This window comes from Parambassis ranga, chromosome 9 (genome assembly GCF_900634625.1).
Source record: "Parambassis ranga chromosome 9, fParRan2.1, whole genome shotgun sequence".
Classification (NCBI taxonomy): Eukaryota; Metazoa; Chordata; class Actinopteri; family Ambassidae; genus Parambassis; species Parambassis ranga.
The window spans coordinates 23,114,393-23,136,374 of record NC_041030.1 but is presented as its reverse complement, the minus strand read 5'-3'; the positions used below and the strand labels follow the sequence as shown (position 1 = coordinate 23,136,374).

Genomic DNA, 21,982 nt, shown 5'->3' with positions numbered 1-21,982 from the left:
GTCTGGGCTAGCCCTCAGAAGAGGAGGCCCATCAGGACTGGAGCTGGAGCTCGGGGATGGTGGACCGCCGGGTCAGGACGAGGACTCAGTAGGAGGCCCACCAGGACCGGAGCAGAGGCTCGGGAGCGGTGGACCACTAAGGTCAGGACAGGAAGCCGGGGGCGGAACCCCACTAGGATTAGGACAGGAGACTGGGGACGGAACCCCACCAGGGTCAGGACTGGGACCCGGAGCTGAGGGTTCATCAGGGCCTGGGCTGGAACCCAGGCCAAAGCCCCTTTAGCGTTGAGGAAAGACACCCCTACAGTCAGTGTCAATGCTGCTAATGTTCCAAGGTATAAAAATCCAAAAGCTCGCGGCAGATAAATCCTTGGAGGCGGCACCGAAACACCCCCTCGGGTGGTGCAGGAGGAGGTGACGTTATCAGGAGTCCGCCCTCTGAAGGAGCGGGGAGGAGCGACGTCGTCTGGAGTACGCCCTGACGGAGCGGGGAAGAGCGACGCCGTCTGTAGTCCGCCCCTGACGGAGCGGGAAGACCTGCCCCTCTGGGTTGAACGGAGCCATCGGCCTCTGAGGGAACACCCAGGGAGAGATGAGCTGGGGGCGACATCGTCGACCTGCCAGCTGAAGCAGGAACAGGCGAGGAGGGAGTGGTAGCAGGGGCTGGGCGAACGGCCCAGGCAGGGAGTGCTGGAGCCACCGGAGGGGGGAACTCCTCCATCTTCCGGAACACAGGGTGGTAGGTTGAGAGCATCCACGGCTCAGTGGATGAGCCGTGGATGGACTCCAAACAGCAGAACTAGCGCTCCTCTCGCGCCATTTTCATTCTCCCCGCTCCTGTCTTCTCCCGTGCGCGAGAGCTTGCGAGACTACAGGAAGTCACGTCAACAAGAAAAAACATCATTTGACTTTCAAAATAATAAAAGTCAAATAATAATATAATGAACTGAAACACAGCTCTCCAACAGAGATGCATAATTATCAGCGTGTTATTTCTGGACCATGAATTTAAATTATGAAATGAAATAAACTGATGTGGATCAGGTTCCATGAGCTCACAGACACTGTCAGCTGGTAGAGAGGACTCAAGGCGCAGGCAAAGGATTCAGCTTCCAGGTGAGTTTTATTGAAAGAACAAACCCAAACCCACAAAATACTAAACTAAATCATGAAAAACCAACAAAACATTCCACTGATTAACAATTGTAATGACACATATTGAACTTGTCCTGGATGTTAAAAAAAAAGAGAAACATTTCAAACAAGGAACCTACAGGAACCTACAGGAACCCAGGGAGAAAGAAACCAAAGAAGTTTCAGGGAGAGCTCAGTTATATTAGTATCCAGTGGCTTTTAGTGATCCTGTTTTAACAGGCTGAGGTTTCAGCTGGTCTGAGTCTCCCTCTGATTATTAATGACTGATGTGTGTTTGTCCCTCTTGTTGCTCTGAGTCCTGTGAATGAAGCTTTGCATCCAGCATCTGAATACATTCAATATTTAGGTGATTTACAGTAATTTGTTTCAGTCAAATATTGGTTGTAATGCAATTTAGTAGTATGTGTTATCATTATCTTGGTTACCATGGAGATGAGTCCCAGACCTGCATGCACTTGTTCATACAACCACAAGAGGTCACTGTGGTCTGAGTCACTCTTCAGAGCACAGACGGCAGCTTCTGGACAGATAAACAGCTCACAGTGCTGAGCTCTGAAAATACAGATGGAATGAAATGAAATGTCTTCATATCTGTGAGTCACTGAGGCTGCAAGGCCGGCAGAGAGAGGAGTTACCAATTCATCTTCAATTTTACAACATACAAAGCTCTTCAGCTCTTGAAACTCTTTGTCATATTTCTGTCTGAACTCGTTGAACTCTTCAGCTTGTTTTCTGGCCTCCTCTTCATACTTCGTCTGCATATCCTCCATTTGTTTTTAAAGTTATCCTCTAACTCTTTCCGCTCTTTCTCTTCCTGCTTTCTTCTCAGTCGTTCTTCTTCTTTTTTCCTGGTCATATTTTTCCTGGAGTTTCCTGAGTTCCTCTTGTTTCTGTTCATCTTTTTGTTTTCGTTTGTCCTCCTGTTCTTCTCTTTCCTTATCCCAGATTTCTTGTTGCTTCCTCATTTCTTCTCTGAATTGATCCAGTTCTCTGTCGATTGTTTCCTTTGACTTGGACTCCGATTGTAGTTTTTCCTCCAGATCTCCGATTTTTGTTCTGAAGCTTGTCTTTGAGTTTCTTCTGTTGTCTCTTCCTCTTGTCTTCTTTCTTTCTCTGCTCATGTTCTTTGTGATCTTTTCTTTCGCTTCCTCAAGTTGTTTTTCTCTTAGTCTTCTCTCCTTTTGTTATGTGGTGAGAACTGCTCTCCTTGCACTTCCTGTCGTTTCTTTTCCTGCCTTGCTTGTCTCTGTCTTTTGTTGCTCTCTCCAGGTGCGTAGGCTCAGCTGGGTGGAGTCATGGCGGCTACTCACCTGTGTCCGATTTCCTGTCATCCCATCTGCTATTTAAGCACCACCTCCCTTCGCTTCGGCGCCAGTTCTTCACTATTTCCATGTAGTAAGCAACCAGCCTCTTCTCGTCGTCCTAGAGAAATCCTTTGACTTACCTCTTGTTTCTTGTTTTGGTCATCTGCCACGCCGCCCAGTTGTCCCTCGCCTTGGACCTGGAGTTTTGTTTTCCGCCCTCGTGGTCACCTTTAGTTTTTGAAGACTCATCGTAGTTCGCCCTCGTGGTTGCCTTTTGTTGTTTTGGACTGTTGCCTTATTCGCCTTCGAGGTTGATTTTTGTTCCACCATTAAAGTGAATTATTTTTACCTGCGCCTGGATCTCCTTCCTTGTACGCCTCGTAACACCTTTTCCATGTCTAAATGACATGTTTGCACACACATTTTAGATAAAGAAACTGCATAATATGTTCATTCATTCATGGAAACAATTCAGAAAAATAACAACTTATTTAAAAACAACTTTGTAGTGGCACTCCTGTGCAAACCCTTCTGTACCACTTTTGCAGCTTGTCCAACGACTATTTTGAAAAAGCACAAGCAAGACCGAATCTTCTTTTCAAAAATGTACTAAACACACAAAAAATACAATAGACACGTTAAGCTCGGTCAAAAAACTGTGTGGCTTCCTATGCGTCTAGCTGCAATCTGAATAATTAATTACTAAATTATGTATTTTAGCAACGGTCTTTATAATTAAATTATTAGTTTCACATTTTTAACTAAATTATTATTACAAATAAACTAACTTAAAAGGCTCTTACTAACTTCTTTATTAATAAGTTTCTTATTTTAATCAAGGTTGCAAATGACAAATGTACAAGAAATATTAACTATTAAGTTTCTCCAGCCAAATAAGATTAAATGATTACATCAACATGTGAACATTCAGATGTAAAATGTAAAATTATAGAAAAAATACAATTGAATAAGGTGTGTAAATAAAGGTTCCTCATCCAGTTTGGTTGTTTATATTATGATGGTTCAGAACAGTGTGTGAAAATAGGCTTAAAATTAAACATGTTAATTTTCCTACACAGATGAAAGCATCTCGTTGCATCGTTGTGATTTTATTTTATCTGTCACTCCATTTTGATACTGGGGAATTATTTGCTTCCCAGTTGTCCAGGTCACGATTGTGTGAAGTGTTGACATGAAGAAAAATACAAACATGCTTGATGGGGTTCCATTGTGAATGGAGTGTCACATACGCTCTTCTGCTATAATTCTTTCCAGTTTAAGAAAAATAGCTTCATCCATCCCTTCTCTGGTGAAATTATTTCTCAATTTGGTGCACCAGAGGAAACAAGCAAGGGTGAACATGAGAGGTGGTCTGAGAAACAGACTGCACTCCAGACAACAGCAAATCCAGTGAATGAGTCTGTAAAGGTTTTAGGTAGGCAACCACCCACAGTGACCTCAACTTAGAATAATCAGCAGATGGTACACACCTCTTTGATTTTTATAAAAAAGGAATTTTTTAATTGGGTAATTTCTTCTTCATGTTTCTTCCTCAATTCTTCCAGTTCTTGAATTTTCTGCTGATTAGTCTCTGTGGTAGTCTTTTCCTTTTGCAGTTCCTGTTCTTTTGCCTGTAGTGTGCCTTGGAGTAGAGTTTCTTTCTGACTTGCGTTTTCTTGCAACTGCATGTACTTGCTGTGTGCCTCTTTGTTCTTTTGTATTTCTTCTTCGTGCTTTTTCTTTAGATCTTGCAGTTCTTTGTCATGCTTTTCCTTCAGAGCTTCCTGTTCTTTGAGGTATTTATCTTTAAACTCATTGAACTCCTCAGCCTGTTTTCTAGCCTCCTCATCATATCTCTTCTTCATGTTGTCCATTTCTTTCTGGTGGTTTGCCTCTAATTCTTTTTTTTCCTTCTCCTCCTTTCCCTTCTTTTTTGATCTTCTGCATCCCTTTTCTTTTCATCTGTTGCTCTTTGTCGTTTATACTCTTGTAGCTTTTTTTTTTTATTTGCTCTTTCTGCCATCTCTCTTCATCTTCCTTATATCGTTTGTCCCACCACTCTTTTCGCTCCTTCTCCCAAGCTTCTTGCTTCTTACTCATCTCTTTTCTGCGTTGTTCCAGTTTTCTGTCAATGGTTTTCTTTTCCTCTGATTCCGACTTAATTTTGTTTCCAGAGATCTCGTTCTTTTTCCCACTTCTGCCGTTCACATTCGTCCTGCTCTTTTCTCTTCTTGTCATCTTCTTCTCGCTCCTTCTGTTCTTTCTTTTCTCTCATGTTCTTTGTTGATCTTTTCTTTCATTTCCTCCAGTTGTTTTTCTCTCAGTCTTCTCTCCTTTTCCATGTCTTCTCTCTCTTTTTCCATTCTTTCTTTCATTTCTTTCATTTCCTCCTCGTGTTTTCTTTCTAGCTCCTCCCTCTCTCTTCATCTCTTCCTCCTTCTCCTCCAGGATTCTCTGCATTTCTTTCTTTATGGCTGCTTCGGCCTCTTGCAGCATCTCATTGGTGAAGCAGCTGCCTCCATTTTCCTTCAGCATGGTGTCGATCTTTGTTATCAGCTCTCTGACCTGTGTCTGGTTGTTTTTATCTCTGTTATTGAACACATGGTATCTTCCTCCTCAGTCACTGATCAGCTTCTTAAAGGAAGCATCACATTGCTGTTTAATATAATCTTCAATGGACATCTCATTTTCCAGATCATCTCCTCTTGTGAACAGAATGATGGTGAACTTCTCTGAATTCTTTCCAAACACTCTTTGATGAGTTTTAATGTCTCCTTCTCCTCTGCTGTGAGTCTTCCAATCTGTACCACCAGCAGGAAGACATGTGGTCCTGGAGCCAGCAGACTGATACATTTCACCATCTCCTCATTAACCTCTTCATGGGACAAAGTATTGTCAAACAGACCAGGAGTGTCGACCACAACAACAGGACGACCGTCCACCTCACTTTGTTCTTTCTGACAATATTTAGTGACTGATGTTTGACTTGGTTGAGCTTTAAACTCTCTCCTTCCCAGAATGGTGTTTCCTGAAGAACTCTTTCCGTTGCCAGTCTTCCCGATCAGCACGATCCTGAGACTCTCTGAGCTCTGCTGCTCTGCATCAGCTGTGAAACAGGAACACACAAACTCATCATAAAGGAGACAGAGGACAGCACTCTGAGGACCAATAATAAACCAAAAACAAACGTACCAGTGAGCCCTGCCTTTGTTTTCAGCTGCTGAAGTTCAGCCTGAACTTTACAAGTTTCATCCACTTTGCTAAACAGAAATGTTTTCATTGTGTAGCTGCTGAGTTTGCCTCTGAGTCTCATGCTGTCCACAGTGTCCAACAGCTGTCTGATCTGCTGCTGGTCTTTCAGATTTAAAACAGCTCTTCCTCCAAAATTCTGACGTAACCTCTGAATGTCTTCATCTTTTACTACAAAGTCATCCACAGCTGGATGTGTAGGATCTGAGTCCACAGTGAACAGGATGATGGTGAAGTCATTGACTCGAGAGCTGAATGTCTTCTGGATGATCTGTAACTCTGCCTTGTCTTCATCAGTGAGGGGAGCCACAGGTAGGACCAGGATGAAGGCATGGACGCCCTCAGGATCACAGAGGGAGACACACCTGAAGGATTCCTCCATCACTGCCTCCTGAGCTTTTCCATACAAGGCAGGCAGCTGCAGCAGGGACACCCGACGTCCACACACCTCTGTCTGATGTCCAACAGTCTCTGAGGAGCTGCAGACTGAATGAAGCTCTGTCTGACCTAAAATGGCCTCTGCTGCTGAGGTCTTCTCTGCTGCTCTGCTCCCACACAGAACCAGGTTCAGAGCAGGTTTGGAGTCTTTCTTCACTGTCACAGGATCTTCTTCAGTTAATGTCAGACTTCCTCCTCTGTTGTCTGTCACTATGTCCTCCATTCTCTGCATTAACTCCTTTTTATCCACATTGATTCTGAGCTGTCTTTGTCTGCAGTCTTGGATGAGTTGTCTCAGAGCCTCGTTCTCTTCTCCTCTCATGTGTCAGGATGACCATGCAGTGGTTGAAGACATGTGGACCAAGAGACTCAGGATGGACTTCATGGTTTTTCTGTCCTCTTCACTGAAATCTGAAGGTCTCACTAACAGCAGCAGGACATTTGGACCAGGAGACATATGATTCACACAGCTCTTCATCTCCTCTCTCAGTGTTCTCACAGACAGACTGAAGATATCTGGAGTGTTCACCACTGTCACAGGTTTCTGGTTCCACTCTCCACTGGCAGCTACACACTGTTTTTGTGCAAAGACTCTTGGGACATGAAACTCCTTTTTCCCAGTGATCATGTTTCCTAGTGTTGTTTTTTTGTCGTCACTTTTGCCAAACAAGATGATTCTGAATCCATCTGCAACAAACAAACAAAACATCTGCAGCATCCTGTTCATTAAAATATGAATGTTGATTAAACATATATTTGACTTTCAGCTGTTTGAAGCTCGACTTCCTGACATGGCTGTCCCTGTAATAAAGACAGTTATGTCAAGAAGGGACAGATGTCAGTATGATTCTGTGACATCACTCTCACATGTCTGTAACAAACATGTTGCATTCATCACTCAGTACCTCCAACAGGATCCTGGACATCAGTGGCTCCTTGTTTGAAGGTTGGAGGACCACTTGATGCCTCTTTATAACATCACAGCTCACATGACCTCCATGGTTCTCCTCCACCATGTCTCCTATCACTCTGAGAAGCTGCTTTTGTTTAAGCTTCTTCTGCCACAGCAGCTTATCTTTACATCTTTGAATCATGTCTCTCAGTGATGGATGTTTCATGTAGTCTTCAATGGAACCTGAGCTCCTCTTTCTGGGCTCTGATATCAGTATCAGAGAGTGATTGAATGATCACTGAATCGTGTCAGCACTCTGCAGAGCCTCTCTTTGTCCCTCAGTGAAGTCTTCAGGCTGTAGGAGCAGCAGGAACACATGAGGTCCAGGAGCAGAGAGTCTCACACAGTTCTCCATGAACTCTGTCAGTCTGTGTGCAGACAGGTTTGGATGCAGCAGATCTGGAGTGTTTGAGAACCATGTCTTTGCCCTTCATCTGTCCTCTGACTCTCACACAGCTGTCTGGTTCTTCCTCTGTGTAAAACTTGTTCTTTCCCAGTAAGAAGTTCCCCACTGAGCTCCTCTCAGACCAGCTGCTGCCCAGCAGAACCACCCTCAGCTCAGACACTGTGAGACAAACACTGTAATTATTATGTTAATAGTCCATAGTGGTCTCATTTTTTATAACAGGTGTTTTTGTCAACTGAGTCTGCTGCACACATTAAAACATGTCTGTCATAAACTGTTAAGAATTTCTTGCCCATCTGTGGTTTACAAAGGTATTGTACTTTGAACACATGAAACTGAACATCATAATGTGCAACACTAATTATTGTTCTGTTTGAAGGATCACTCATTAAACACAGTTTAAAGCAACATAATTCTGACACAGACTCACTGCTAGGAGGCAGGAAAAGAAGACTGCTGCTGCGCTTCAGTGGTTGATCTGCAACTATAAGAACACAACAACATTCATTTATCCCATTAAAGGAATCACAGTAACATTGAACTATGAGTTATTATGTATGGCCTGCTAAAGTACAATTCTTTCGGTTCAAATTCAGTTCTGCTGATAGCCAGCTGGGGGGAAGAGAAGAGAACAAAGGAGAAGAAGAATATTTGGAGATAAAGCAAATTATCATTCATGTATGTGATACCAGCAGGAAGACAGAGGGCATAACCAGAGAGCAGCATGAAGCTTAGAGCGTGCACAGTGTGCTCAGCAGGTTACTGCTACTAAGAATAACTGGAGCATAAAACTGTTCTCACACCCAGCTCGTCACATACATTCATACTTAAACTACAATCCATTAGCTTTAAACATGAGGGCAGAGCTTCATCCTGCTGTGTGATGTCACACAAAGTGAAAGTTGCTGTTGGATCATCAGGGGACACATGGCTCTGATCAACACTTGTTTTTACTTCCACTGGTCTCTGTCTCGATCAATCGGTATTTGGTTTAGGAAAAATATCTTGGTTCCATCTATCACTGCCTAAAAATGGAAGACTGACAGCTTGGCTGTGGAGCTCTCATGGTGTCTATTCTCTGTGTTTACTGAAGTCTGCCAGAATATCCTACACATTGAAAGGTCACGGTGGTTTACTGTGGCAGAGAAGACTATGCAAATGTACATACAATACAACATAAGTCATAATTGAATGAACATCTGAACTATGTTAAATACAAACTGCAAACTTACGTTATAGTTGCACTAGTCTGTGGTGGTGGTGCAGCAGCACAGACAGTTGAGTGGTAGAGTTAACTGCTCTCGCCGACCGCACATGTATCTTTAGTGGATTGCATATGTGACCGAAGTGCGTTAGCTCCCATCCAGTTGACAGTGAAATGTTTTTACAACCCGAACAATAAGCCTGCCGGTTATTCCCTACTACAGACCTGAGCCAGTCCTTAAATGCTGGGTCTTCCACCCAGCTGTCAGAAAACTTGGATCTGCCCATGATGATAATAGTTGTCTAGACTGGACATTGAAGATATGCCTAGCAAACCAAAACTGTAAGCCGCCAGCACACAGTGTTTGAAATGTGGAGCGACCACTGAATATGGCGTCAAACAGCTGAGACAAGGATCTGGATATGGCTACAGCCCACCGTTTAAACTAAAACTTTAGCAGATAGAATTTCAATCAAAATAGGACACCTCAGAGAATAATACCTATTTTAAGACAATAATACCAAATTAAAAAAAAACTAATTTAACACTTTTAATGGCCTTAATTTTTTCAATATTAATTTATCACCTTTAATACTTTTAAAACCCCACAGACACCCTGAAACTGGAGTGAGGTCTGTAAACTATGTGAATAACAATAATAAAAGTATTCATAAAACAGGCGAGCAGGCTGCTGTATGATATATAGGATGGATAGTAAAAAGGGTAGCAAACAGTTTCTAACAGGAATTGTGTAAGAGCGTAGGCTGCTGAGGGCTACGGTGTCACAACAGTGCAAGACAAATACACACTTCAAATACAATCTGAATTATGTGAAATGTCTGAGATTTAGAGGCAGAAAGTCTCTTAGAGTCAGGTTAATGTTTGTTTTGTGTAAAAGCTTCAGAAACATCATGACCAAACACCTCCACTTTGGGCTCATGTGTCCATGGGACATTCCACAGGTGTTGCTGTTTATTCAGATGCAGTTTTGTGAACACCATGCTTCATGTGCTTTTTAGACAGAAGAGTCTTTCTCCTGGTCACCCTTCAAACAACTGTACTTCGGTCTTCTAGCTGTGCTGTCACATTAACATTTAACATGCTCAGGCCTGTGGGCTCTGACATGCAGCAGTACTGAAAATCGCTCTTTACATATTGTGTTGATTGGGAATACCTGTCACCATGACAACATTACCTCTGGCAAAAGAATGTCCTGTGGGATTGTTCTGCCTCACTAAGAGATTTTAAAGTAATTTGAGGTAATATAGTGACACCTATTGGCCTTTTGTGGTAATGACATGCAGTAGTAGGGGATTTCCACAGCAGGCTCGGTGCACTTCTCATTGTTAGAGCAGACAGCAACAAACGGTCATGCTTCTGTGGAATATCTGTTTCATTGATGCCTGAGACAGTATTGTCTGTAAGTACAGCAAAGTTTTATCTTTAAGTATATTAAATAATATTGTGCTGTTGTTTTGAGTTAAGCCTTTTTCTTCTCTCTTTTTAAATGTTCATTTGATGTTTAAGTTATGTTAAAATGGTTAAGACGGTGTTTTAGCATACTAATTTGGATTGTTGTATTTTCTGTTTACAGTTTTACAAGTAATGTGAGCATATCCACATGACCAACAATAACACAAGAAAAGTCACGCCTTGTTTTTATGGAGGACTTGTTAGCTATCTGTCTAGCTCTGGACTGGTACTCACTGCGAGGACAGAATAGGGATTAATAAATTATCTTTTGCCATCACAACTAAAATAAATGTACAAATTAGGCATAAAATTAAATATTGTAACTAGGGATGAACCGATCCGATATTCAGCATTGGTATCAGACCAATACTGTATAAAAATGTCAGGATCAGATGATAAAACTTTAAACATCTGATTGAATTTATTGGCTTAAACGATCATGTCAATGTTTAGCTACACTTGGAGGGCCACGCTAGAGTAGGAATATATACAAATACATTATTTAACACTTTAAAAGGCAAGAAAAATCGGATCTGGTACTGACTGTACTGTCTGTTACTTTCTATGGCCCTCGTCTGTGGAGCAGCCTGCCTGAGGACCTGAGGGCAGCAGCTAGTGTGGACGTTTTTAAAAGCGAAGACCTGGCTTTTAATTAATTATGTTACATTCATCGCTTTTTAGTTCCAGCCTATTTATGATTTTACTATGTGTTTAACTCGTTAGATTTTATGAATGCTATTATTTATTTATGTATTTATTTAGTTTATGCACAGTTCTGTTAGTTCTTTAAGCTCATTTTAAGTCGTATTGTTTTATTGATTGTTTGACTGTTTGATTTTATGGATTTCTTTGTTGTGTATTTCCTCAGTGTCTCCTCTCCCTTCAAGTATTTCCTCGGGATTAATAAAGTTTTATCTTATCTTGTCGCATTGCAAACCTTGCAAGTAATTACAGTGTTTTCTTGGTCCGTATCTTTTAATCCTTTATCCTGTGTTTATTTTTCTTTTAATTTAAGTCGTTTTTTAATACATTAAATTTCTTTTAATAAGTGTGTGTGTGGGTGCATGTGTGCATGGTACGCATTTTTGGGTGTGTGTGTGTCTGGGGGTCTTTCTGTAAAGCACTTTGCTTCAGCATTCTCTATATAAATAAAGTGTTGATTGATATTGTCTGTTACTGACTGCACTGCCTAATGTTCCTGTAAAAATCATCTCATTGTGTGATTGTCACATTTTGTAGCTTCTCATTCAGTGTGACTCACAGTTAGGACGGTCAAACTCAGGGCTGTGGCTGCGCTGCTGTGAACCATCATCACCTGTAAGAACACACACAGATCAGAGCCTGATGCGAACATTTAAAAACTAATCTAGACACATTTAAAATGATCTGATCGGTGGTCCAGACCATATTAATATCATCATACCTATAAAGTTACATTATTACTGTGCTTCTTTCTGTGCTCACAGAGAACACCAGATTCAATGTGACTTTAATGATGTAACAGGATCAGAGAGCTTCATGTGGACAGAGGGAGGACAATAATAAAGTCTGAGTGGACTCACCTGGTCCTGCAGACGCCATGATGAGCTCTGCTGAGAGGATCACTGAGAATATCAGCTGAGGGCAGAAGTTAGTGAATGTTCTGTTAATGTACTGTTCACACAGCAATGATTAACCCTCTGAACTCTGAAATGATCTGTAGCTGATCTGATCAGCTGGACCTGTGTAAGTGTTTCTGAAGTTTAACCTGCATCCTGTCACAGAAATCTAAGATGGCGGCTGAACTGCAGGTATCAATAAAACGAGTGTTGTTGGTGTCAAAGTGAAAACACTTGAGATGTTTCCACATTTAAACTGAATCTGATCCACAGACTTATAAACTTATGAACTCTAACATATAAAATCTTCGTGTGTGACTTGTTTTCCTTCATCTTCCTCCTCAAACTCACCTGATGATGATCAATACTCTGTTCTTCTGTGTCCTCTCGGGTCAATACATCTGATCAGTCTGTTATGGACAGGCTGCTCTGAGTTACTCCTGCATTAAACACTCTTTGTTCCAGCAGCACGATGAAAGTCCTGCTGCTCCGTCAGTGCTGAGAGAAAGTGAAAGTGTTAAACACTCCGTGTGCAGAGTGGGGGTGGAGGACAGACAGGAAGCAGAGCGACAGATATTTATATTGATCAAAGACATTTAGACACGATAAGATATCAAATGATTCTGATGTGTTACTGTTGTAAGACAGAGAGACAGAGAGAGAGACACACACAGACAGACACACACACACACACACACAGGGACAGCACCCTGAGGTGTGATCATTCATCAGTCATTAAGGTTAAACCAAGTTGTTTCAATTTTTCCCACCACTGATTCAGTTTAAGACGTACTGGACCAGACGTCAGATAAAATGCTGAGGTTAAATATAATCTATAACAGCAGTAACCACCTCAGCCTGTGAAGTCTTTCTACACTGAATACACACTTCTACAGCATCCTCTCATGACGTGCTGTGTTTACTGGAAACATGGCGACATGTGCAGAGAGCACAGCAGACGTCATGTGATCCTTCTCTTCTCTCAGACAGGTTGTTCTAGCGCCGCCACACAGTCACTGTCACATAAAGATGCTTCAGTAAGACATTTGTGCTTACTGTTGCTAACACACTCATTTAACTGACACACACAGACACACACACAGCCGGTTCACTGTGGCCTCTGGACATTTAGACTGGAGCAGGTAACCAAGCGTCTTTCACACCGTGTCAGAGTGTAGCTGGGTGACTGCACAGCTGAACACTGTGTGAATTAGAATGAAGCCACTTCATAAGGTGCCGTTTGAGAGAAGCTCCCAAAGAAACACAGGGCTCAGGGGATGTGAGGACACTAATGCCTTCAGGACAAACAGCACTGGTTCTTCAGAACCAGAAAAGTGAAGCATGTGGTTAGTTCTGTCTGCATTCTTCTTCAGACTGGTTTTCAAACAGGTTTTCTGTCCCACATTCCAGTTAAGACGTGTTCTCTGCATGACTCTAACTGCTCTGAAACACTCCTCCTTCATGCCTCTTAACTTCTGTGTGATGTCTGGTTTGAAGTTTGAGTTTCTTGAAGGTGGTTCATGCTGAATCAGAACTGATCCGGCTGCATGAAGAAGGTCTACAAGTCCGTTCTGTTTCAAGCTCTTGGGTTCAGTTTGTAAACCTGCCAGGATCCACTTCATGTAAATAAACCAAACTCCAGAGATAGAAAGAGATAGAAATACGAGTAAAGTTGCTGAAGGTATAGAAGAGAAACTTCCAGAGAAATATTGATCTCATCACGTTAGTATCGAGTAATTACTGATCCTAACGTTGGTATCGATACTATCGATATTTAGATCGATTCGCCCACCCCTATTGGTCACATGACATGGAGACGGCTGAATGACACATCAAAGCAGCTTCACTGCAGTTCATCCTCACTGAGGAGTTCAGACTATGTTTACACTCCGGTTCAATGTACTTTAATGATGTAACAGGATCAGAGAGCTTCATGTGGACAGAGGTGAGGACAATAATAAAGTCTGAGTTGGACTCACCTGGTCCTGCAGACGCCATGATGAGCTCGCTGGAGAGGATCACTGAGAATATCCAGCTGAGGGCAGAAGTTAGTGAATGTTCTGTTAATGTACTGTTCACACACAGCAATGATTAACCCTCTGAACTCTGAAATGATCTGTAGCTGATCTGATCAGCTGGACCTGTGTAAGTGTTTCTGAAGTTTAACCTGCGCAGAAATCTAACCGTCACAGAAATCTAAGATGGCGGCTGAACTGCAGGTATCAAAGTTATAACGCAATAATAATAACAATAATTCCTCTCACTCACCTGATGATGATCATACTCTGTTCTTCTGTGTCCTCCTCCGGGTCAATACATCTGATCAGGTCTGTTATAGACAGGCTGCTCTGAGTTACTCCTGCATTTAAACACTCTTTGTTCCAGCAGCACGATGAAAGTCCTGCTGCTCCGTCAGTGCTGCGAGAAAGTGAAAGTGTTAAACACTTCCGTGTGCGAGTGTGGGTGGAGGACAGACAGGAAGCAGAGCCACAGATATTTATATTGATCAACGACATTTAGACACGATAAGATATCAAATGATTCTGATGTGTTATTGTTGTAAGACAGAGAGAGACAGACACACACAGACACACAAAGACACACAAAGACAGACCCTGAGGTGTGATCATTCATCAGTCATTAAGGTTAAACCAAGTTGTTTCAATTTTTCCCACCACTGATTCAGTTTAAGACGTATGGACCAGACGTCAGATAAATGCTGAGGTTAAATATAATATATAACAGCAAGTAACCACCTCAGCCCTGTGAAGTCTTTCTACACTGAATACACACTTCTACAGCATCCTCTCATGACGTGCTGTTTACTGGAAACATGGCGACATGTGCAGAGAGCACAGCAGACGTCATGTGATCCTTCTCTTCTCTCAGACAGGTTGTTCTAGCGCCGCCTCACAGTCACTGTCACATAAAGATGCTTCAGTAAGACATTTGTGCTTACTGTTGCTAACACACTCATTTAACTGACACACAGACACACACAGACACACACAGAGCCGGTTCACTGTGGCCTCTGGACATTTAGACTGGAGCAGGTAACCAAGCGTCTTTCAGAGTGTAGCTGGGTGACTGCACAGCTGAACACTGTGTGAATTAGAATGAAGCCACTTCATAAGGTGCCGTTTGAGAGAAGCTCCCAAAGAAACACAGGGCTCAGGGATGTGAGGACACTAATGCCTTCAGGACAAACAGCACTGGTTCTTCAGAACCAGAAAAGTGAAGCATGTGGTTAGTTCTGTCTGCATTCTTCTTCAAACTGGTTTTCAAACAGGTTTTTCTGTCCCACATTCCAGTTAAGACGTGTTCTCTGCATGACTCTAACTGCTCTGAAACACTCCTCCTTCATGCCGCTTAACTTCTGTGTGATGTCTGGTTTGAAGTTTGAGTTTCTTGAAGGTGGTTCATGCTGAATCAGAACTGATACCGGCTGCTTGAAGAAGGTCTACAAGTCCGTTCTGTTTCAAGCTCTTGGGTTCAGTTTGTAAACCTGCCAGGATCCACTTCATGTAAATAAACCAAACTCCAGAGGTAGAAAGAGGGGGTTAGGATAACCAGGACAGAGAGGACAGAGGACAGAGGACAGACAGAGAGGACAGAGGACAGACAGAGAGGACAGAGGACAGACAGATGGACAGACAGACAGAGAGGACAGAGGATAGACAGAGAGGACAGACACAGAGGACAGACAGAGAGGACAGAGGACAGACAGATGGGAAACAGAAGAAGAGGAAGAGAGGAACAATGGACTAAAGGAAAATAAACAGCTGGACGTCATGATGAGGTCATCAGGAAGTCGGACAGGTGTGAGGTGTGATCACAGGAACAGCACAGACCGCTCTGTGTCCGTCTGTTTTCACTGACCGTCAGTCTTCATACAGTTTACACACGTTTGACCCACACACAATGACATCACAACATGCCGCCTCTGACCTCTGCCTTTCATCAAGTCTGTCTGGCCACTCAGAGCCGTCCTGCTGCTCCAGAATCCATTCCACCTGCAGGCTTTCTTTCGTCCCTAGCGCCCCTCCCCTTGACAGTACCTGGTTCAACCAGTGAAACCTGCAGGAGCCTGCACACCTGGACCAATCAGAGCAGACAGGACGACACCAGCTGCCCGGTGCGTGAATAAAACCGGTGCGGTCTGAGGTCTGCTGCTGCATTAAGGGAGCACAGCTGGACCAGAGACACATCTGCAGGACTCACCCAGAGACAGACCCACCCGAGACTCAGGTAAGACCCGGACCCGGCCTCTGGCCACTGACAGCGCAGGCTCAGTAAAGACTGTTCAGATCCAGACCCTGCAGGGTCGGACTGACGGGCAGACAGCTGAGGGTCGTGGTTTGATCCAGAGGACTTGGACAGAATGAGTATGAATATTTATTGGTCCTGGATCGATCAGCGGGCGGGGCTTCAGACTCCTCAGTCAAACAGCAGAGGGTTAAACATGTAATAATAATGATGAGATATCCATACATGTAATCAATAATCTGATTTAAAGTGATTTAAACCGGCTGAGTCCTCATGTGTCAGGGTTCATCAAGATGAGGACACAAATGCAGGGCGGTCAAAACAAAAGTATTTTAGTTTTACTGACTCAAGACAGTGCAAGAGTTCTCTACAAACCAAACTTTATCTCTACCACCGGTAGCTTCAAAAACACGGCTTGGCAAGGTTCAAAGAGTTATCAAAATTCAAAGGCGAGAAGAAATACAAAAATACTTGGCGTGGCAAACCTCATCACAGGAAAACAAGTCCGACGGTGAGAGCTGGCAAGGCTTAGCATGGAAGACGAGACACGCGTAGATCCAGGAGCATAAAGGAACACATGAAACCAAACCCTCTAACAGACACAAGTGACACACATGAGGGCAGGTGATCAAACAAGGAGGGAAACCACAGGAAGTAAAACTCAAGACAATGCACAAGGAGGACAAGGCTGTCAAAATAAAACAGGAAGCACGAGACAAGACACAAGAACTAAACAAAAACCCAGAGAAACAAAACACCAGAACTACAGGAAAAATAACTAAACACAGATTTAACTAAAGACCCACAACAAGGAAACAAACCATAAACAAACACCAGGTGGTGACATCATGTGTCCTTTCAGAAATGGAAGACGAAGACATTCCAGCCCTGGTCATCGATAATGGATCCGGTATGTGCAAAGCCGGATTTGCCGGAGACGACGCCCCCCGTGCCGTCTTCCCCTCCATCGTCGGCCGTCCCAGAAATAAGGTACTGTCTAACAGCAGCCGCAGCTCCAGATGTGTCCACATGTTACATGTGACTGACTCTGTGTGTGTTTGTGTGTGTGTGCGCGCACAGGGTGTGATGGTGGGAATGGGACAGAAGGACAGCTATGTGGGACAGGAAGCTCAGAGCAAGAGGGACATCCTGAGCCTGAAGTACCCCGTGGTGCACGGGATGATCTGCAACTGGGACGACATGGAGAAGGTGACTCTATGTTGGAGCTGGAGTCTCTTTGTCTCTCTCTCTGTCTGTCTGTGTGTCTGTCTGTCTCCGTCTCTGTCTTCATGACGTCTGTCTGTCTCTGTGTCCCTCTGTCTCTGGCTTCATGACGTCCGTCTGTCCTGCAGATCTGGCATCACACCTTCTACAATGAGCTCCGTGTGGCTCCTCGGGAGCATCCAGTCCTGCTGACCGAGGCCCCCCTCAACCCCAAAGCCAACAGGGAGAAGATGGCCCAGGTGTGTGTCTGTGTGTGTGTGTCTGTGTCTGTGTGTGTGTGTGTGTGTGTGTGTGTTTGTGTGTGTGTGTGTGTCTGTGTGTCTGTGTGTGTGTGTATAGTAAAAGTAAGAACGCTGACTAACATAAAGGTCAAAGTGTAGAAAATATTGTCAGGGGTTGTGAGATGGACACAAATGCAGACATAGCCGGAGGTGAAAACTTTAAACTCCTTTAATATTAGCCAGGGTTCGGTACACGGGTGATCAGTCGGCGTGGCAGAGGTACAAGGAACAAAAGGCTAAAACAGTGGTCAAATCCAAACAAAGTCAAAGCACAAGAAAATCCAAAACTTACTCAAAAACCCGTAGGGAAAATCACAACAGCTGATAGACTACGTGGACGGCTGTGTCGCATGGAAGACTCACAAAACGAACTGGCAACAAGGGGAAGGAAACACACAGGCTTTATACACAGGAGGGAAGACAATTGGACACAGGTGAAGCACATTAGGGCGGAGCAGGTTATTACAGGAGGGGGAAGGGAGCACACATGAGGAAGGGGAAGTCAACAGACCTGAAACACAAGGGAACTAGTGACATACAAAATAAAACAGGAAGTGACAGGAAGTAAAACTAGAACTAATGCAAACAGAAAATGAACTACAAAATAAAAGACCTGGCTGAAACCATGACAAATATAAAAGAATATTAAAATAGACTGATGGTGATTCACAGTGAATCTTTAGCAGAGCGTCAGGGAACAGCTCGGTTTAAAGTCTGGACCTGAAGCTGCCCTCAGTGGGTGCATGTGTCTCCTCTGGGAGAGAAATGTCTTAAGATCAGAAGCTCACAGGAAGTCAGTGCAGAGCTGAGAACTGACGGAGTAATGTGCTCAGTCCTGTTTGGTCTAAGAACCTGAGCAGCTGCATGCTGGACCAGCTGGTGGTCTGATGGTCTGATGGACAGCTGTGAAAAGACCACCGCAGTGAGCCGCCCCTGCTGGAGACAAAGGCAGGGATAAGGGTTTCTCATGTTGTGACTTAAGACATCTTAGTTGGACTTTTAAGGTGATTACATGCAGTAATTGCTTCTATGTGCAGTCAGACTGACTTTGTTTTACTAGGAGCACAGTGTCCAAATGATTCCCAGTGTTACTACCAGTGGTGGAAAGTAACTAAGTATTTGTACTTCGTTACTGTACTTAAGTAAATTTTATGTATTTATACTTAAGTAAAAATAACAGCTCATCCTTTCTCCTCTGACTCCACGCTGCAGCTGTCACCTGTCCTTCCTCCTCCACTACATGTCTCCAGTGTCTGTAGTTCCTTGTTCCATGTGATGAACACAGTGTGGACTGATGTGAGGTCAGACTCTGCATGGAGCTGGTGTCACGCTGCCAGCTGTGTTTCTATAATGAGCCTCAGTCATGATGCCGGTGCTCTGGCTCAGTGAGCTAACTAGTTAGCTGCTGTCTGCTAACACAGGTCCATCCATGAATGTGTGATGAACATGAATCATCACATGAATCTACAGCAGGAACACTGACACAGTAAACATGCTGAATGCCTGTTTGTTGTTCAGTGTGTGAGTACTTTTACTTTGAATACTTTAAGTACATTTAAAGTACTTTTACTTGTTGTTGAAGTAGCACACTAGTCACCATAGCTGAGTCAGGACATGTCTCTTGTCCTCTAGTAGGACAGTATCTGGCTCTAACCCACAGGACAGGGTAGGGAGAGAGAATAGGACTACTTGTTGGCAAACAAGCAAAACCATGAAATCAAAGAATAGTGGCAACAAATCTGCCTCCAGGGGGCGTCGCTGACAGCACAGTCATCAGCATAACGCGTCCAAGTGGGAGCATATATAGGCTGAAATGTCATGGTCCAAGGACTGAGCCCTGCGGGACTCCACTGGTCAAGGACACTTCTGTTGCCCATGGCAACAAAGAAGCTGCTCCTCTGGTCTGATGGTTTTAACCACTCGTTGAACCAACCAGTGCTCAGGTCGGTGCAGCATGCTGTGATCACGAGCCGCACTGAGCAGGACAGACGAGCTGCCTGCATCAGGACTAAGACTCATCATGTCATTTACCACTTTAACCCTTAAGAGCCTGTTTCTGAACACTGTTGAGTTTGTCTTAATACACCACATTGAAAATGTCCCACACATAGGTTTGGTATCTTTTTTTCAGAAAACCTGACCTTTATGATCTGATCATTATTTTTAATTAACCTACTCTATTAACACTTTGGGCCCAAAAACAAACAAAGATCACCAAGTCTGAATGGAAAAAAATGCTCAGTGAAGTGGAGCAGTGGAGGAAGTGAGGTTTACTGCCGTTGCCATGGTTACCAGAGTGATGCTGACTCTTTCTGTACAGATCATGTTTGAGACCTTCAACACTCCGGCCATTTACGTGGGCATCCAGGCCGTCCTGGCTTTTCTCGCCTCTGGTCGTACCACCGGTGAGTGAACTCCCACTCTAATCTGTAACAAAATGGCCGACATCAGAGTCCTGGTGTGTGAGCGTGTGTGTTATTGTTCTGCAGGTATTGTGGTGGAGTCTGGTGACGGTGTCAGCCACACTGTGCCCATCTATGACGGCAGTGCTCTGACTTACGCCATCATTGGTCTGGACCTGGCAGGCAGAGATCTGACTGACTACCTGATGAAGATCCTCCCCACCACCGGTACGACCTCCTCCCCGCAGACCCCCTGCAGAGGGAACTAGATCATGATGATGTCAGACTTTTGTGCATTCATGGAGTGTAATGTGTACATGTGACCTCTGACCTCCAGCTGAGCGTGGAGATCGTGCGTGACATCAAGGAGAAGCTCTGCTACGTGGCTCTGGACTTTGAAAATGAGATGCAGACCGCAGCCTCCTCTTCTGCTCTGGAGAAGAGCTACGAGCTTCCTGACGGACAGGTCATCACCATCGGCAACGAGAGGTTCCGCTGCCCCGAGGCGCTCTTCCAGCCCTCCTTCCTGGGTTTGTAGCCACACTGAGAGGAAAGTCTGGAGGTCCTGGACCATCCAGACTTTAAACCTGTTTATCTGCTGCTCCTCGTGAAGCTGCATGTTGATCAGGACCACGTGAAGTGGACCTGAGGGACCATGTGAAGTGGACCTGAACACTACCTGACTTGTTGTTTGTGTTCAGGAATGGACTCGGCTGGCGTTCACGAGATGACCTACAACAGCATCATGAAGTGTGATGTGGACATCCATAAGGACCTGTACTCCAACACGGTGCTGTCCGGAGGCACCACCATGTACCCCGGCATCGCTGACCGCATGCAGAAGGAGATCACGGCCCTTGCTCCACCCACCATGAATGTCAAGGTACACCTGTACGCTCTGTAACATCTTCGTTATTCGCAGTGAACGTCCTCCTCACCGTCTCTGTCTCTGTCCTGCAGATCATCGCTCCTCCAGAGAGGAAGAACTCAGTCTGGATCGGCGGCTCCATCCTGGCCTCCCTCTCCACCTTCCAGCAGACGTGGATCAGTAAGCAGGACTACGATGAGTCTGGCCCCGGCATCGTCCACCGCAAGTGCTTCTAAGCGGCCCCTGAGCCCGGCGGGAAGTCCACGTGCTTCTCAGCTGTCCGGTCCAAATCTAAGTGTCGTGAGAACAGAGGACATGAATCCAGTTTACATGAGAAGGTTTCAGCTCCTCCCTGAAGCTCCTCTGAACTCTGACACACGTCTGAACATGTTACTGTCACAGCTCTCAGCTTCCACTGGTCCTGCTGATAAACAGTGTTATCACAGAACATCTGTCTAAATAAAGTGTGTGATGCTTCCAGCGTCTCTGGGTCTTTTTGTTTGTTTGAACGTCCTGCTGTAGAACTCGTCAGCGGGGTTTGGCAGGTCTGGGATTTAAATCAGATCTTCTGTTGGTGGAGAGGTTAGAAAAAACTTAAAGATGAGATGAGATGAAATGCTAATGCTAGCATGCTAGCTCCGTCTGTGAGCCTCTAAAGCTCCTGATGACTTGACTCAGTGAACCTGGTCTGACCCAGGACAGCTGCTGAGGGGAGAAGCGTCAGAAAACAACCAGTGTTTGATGTTTTGTTGACATGTTCTCATTTCAATCAGAACAATCGGCACAAAGGTCCAAAAGGCTTCAGGTTTGTCGGTGAAAGAGGCAGAGCGGCGTGGCGGGCTGGTTTTTCTGGTGGAGTGAGGTGGAGTCAGATGAGCCAACCCTCAGCCCGCAGGAAGCCACGCCCAGCCACTCTGAACGAATCGGACCTCCCACAGGAGGAAGACAAGAAAAGCACCCAAGCACAAACCCATCAGATAAAAAACCCCGAAGAGCGAGTAACTTAACCTTTTTGACCAGACCTGGGCTGGACTGAGCAGAGAGCAGCATGTGTGATGGAGCAGAGGCATGTGGAGGCAGAGAAGAAATGAAGGAGAACGTGGTCTGAGGAAGTGTCAAGATAAGAACCAGAGACCTGCTCCAGTCAGGTCTAACAGTCAGG

General features: G+C 44.4%; 1 protein-coding gene and 2 pseudogenes across 2 annotated transcripts; 1 reads left to right on the top strand and 2 right to left on the bottom strand.

Moving 5' to 3' along the window:
• Nucleotides 1-4,307: 4,307 nt before the first annotated feature.
• Nucleotides 4,308-7,112, bottom strand: LOC114441221 (GTPase IMAP family member 8-like; annotated as a pseudogene).
• Nucleotides 7,113-7,138: 26 nt separating this feature from the next.
• On the bottom strand, nucleotides 7,139-13,777 carry LOC114440984 (GTPase IMAP family member 2-like; annotated as a pseudogene).
• A 3,132-nt stretch (nucleotides 13,778-16,909) lies between these two features.
• On the top strand, nucleotides 16,910-21,271 carry LOC114440977 (actin, cytoplasmic-like). Of its 2 annotated transcripts, XM_028413674.1 has the most exons (8): nucleotides 16,910-17,035; nucleotides 17,126-17,254; nucleotides 17,398-17,508; nucleotides 19,871-19,955; nucleotides 20,040-20,196; nucleotides 20,295-20,482; nucleotides 20,654-20,835; nucleotides 20,913-21,271. In XM_028413674.1, exons 1-8 carry the CDS (start codon nucleotides 16,910-16,912, stop codon nucleotides 21,054-21,056), a joined length of 1,122 nt encoding a protein of 373 aa, XP_028269475.1. In that variant the 3' UTR covers nucleotides 21,057-21,271. The 2 variants fall into 2 exon arrangements, with proteins under 2 accessions (XP_028269475.1, XP_028269476.1); XM_028413675.1 differs by lacking the exon at nucleotides 17,126-17,254.
• Nucleotides 21,272-21,982: the final 711 nt, after the last annotated feature.

Coding starts and splice junctions, on each gene's coding strand:
- LOC114440977 (XM_028413674.1), top strand. CDS start 16,910: ATGGAAGACGAAGACATTCCAGCCCTGGTCATCGATAATGGATCCGGT. Junction 19,956..20,039: donor CGCCTCTGGTCGTACCACCG/GTGAGTGAACTC, acceptor ATTGTTCTGCAG/GTATTGTGGTGGAGTCTGGT. Junction 20,197..20,294: donor ACCGGTACGACCTCCTCCCC/GCAGACCCCCTG, acceptor CCTCCAGCTGAG/CGTGGAGATCGTGCGTGACA.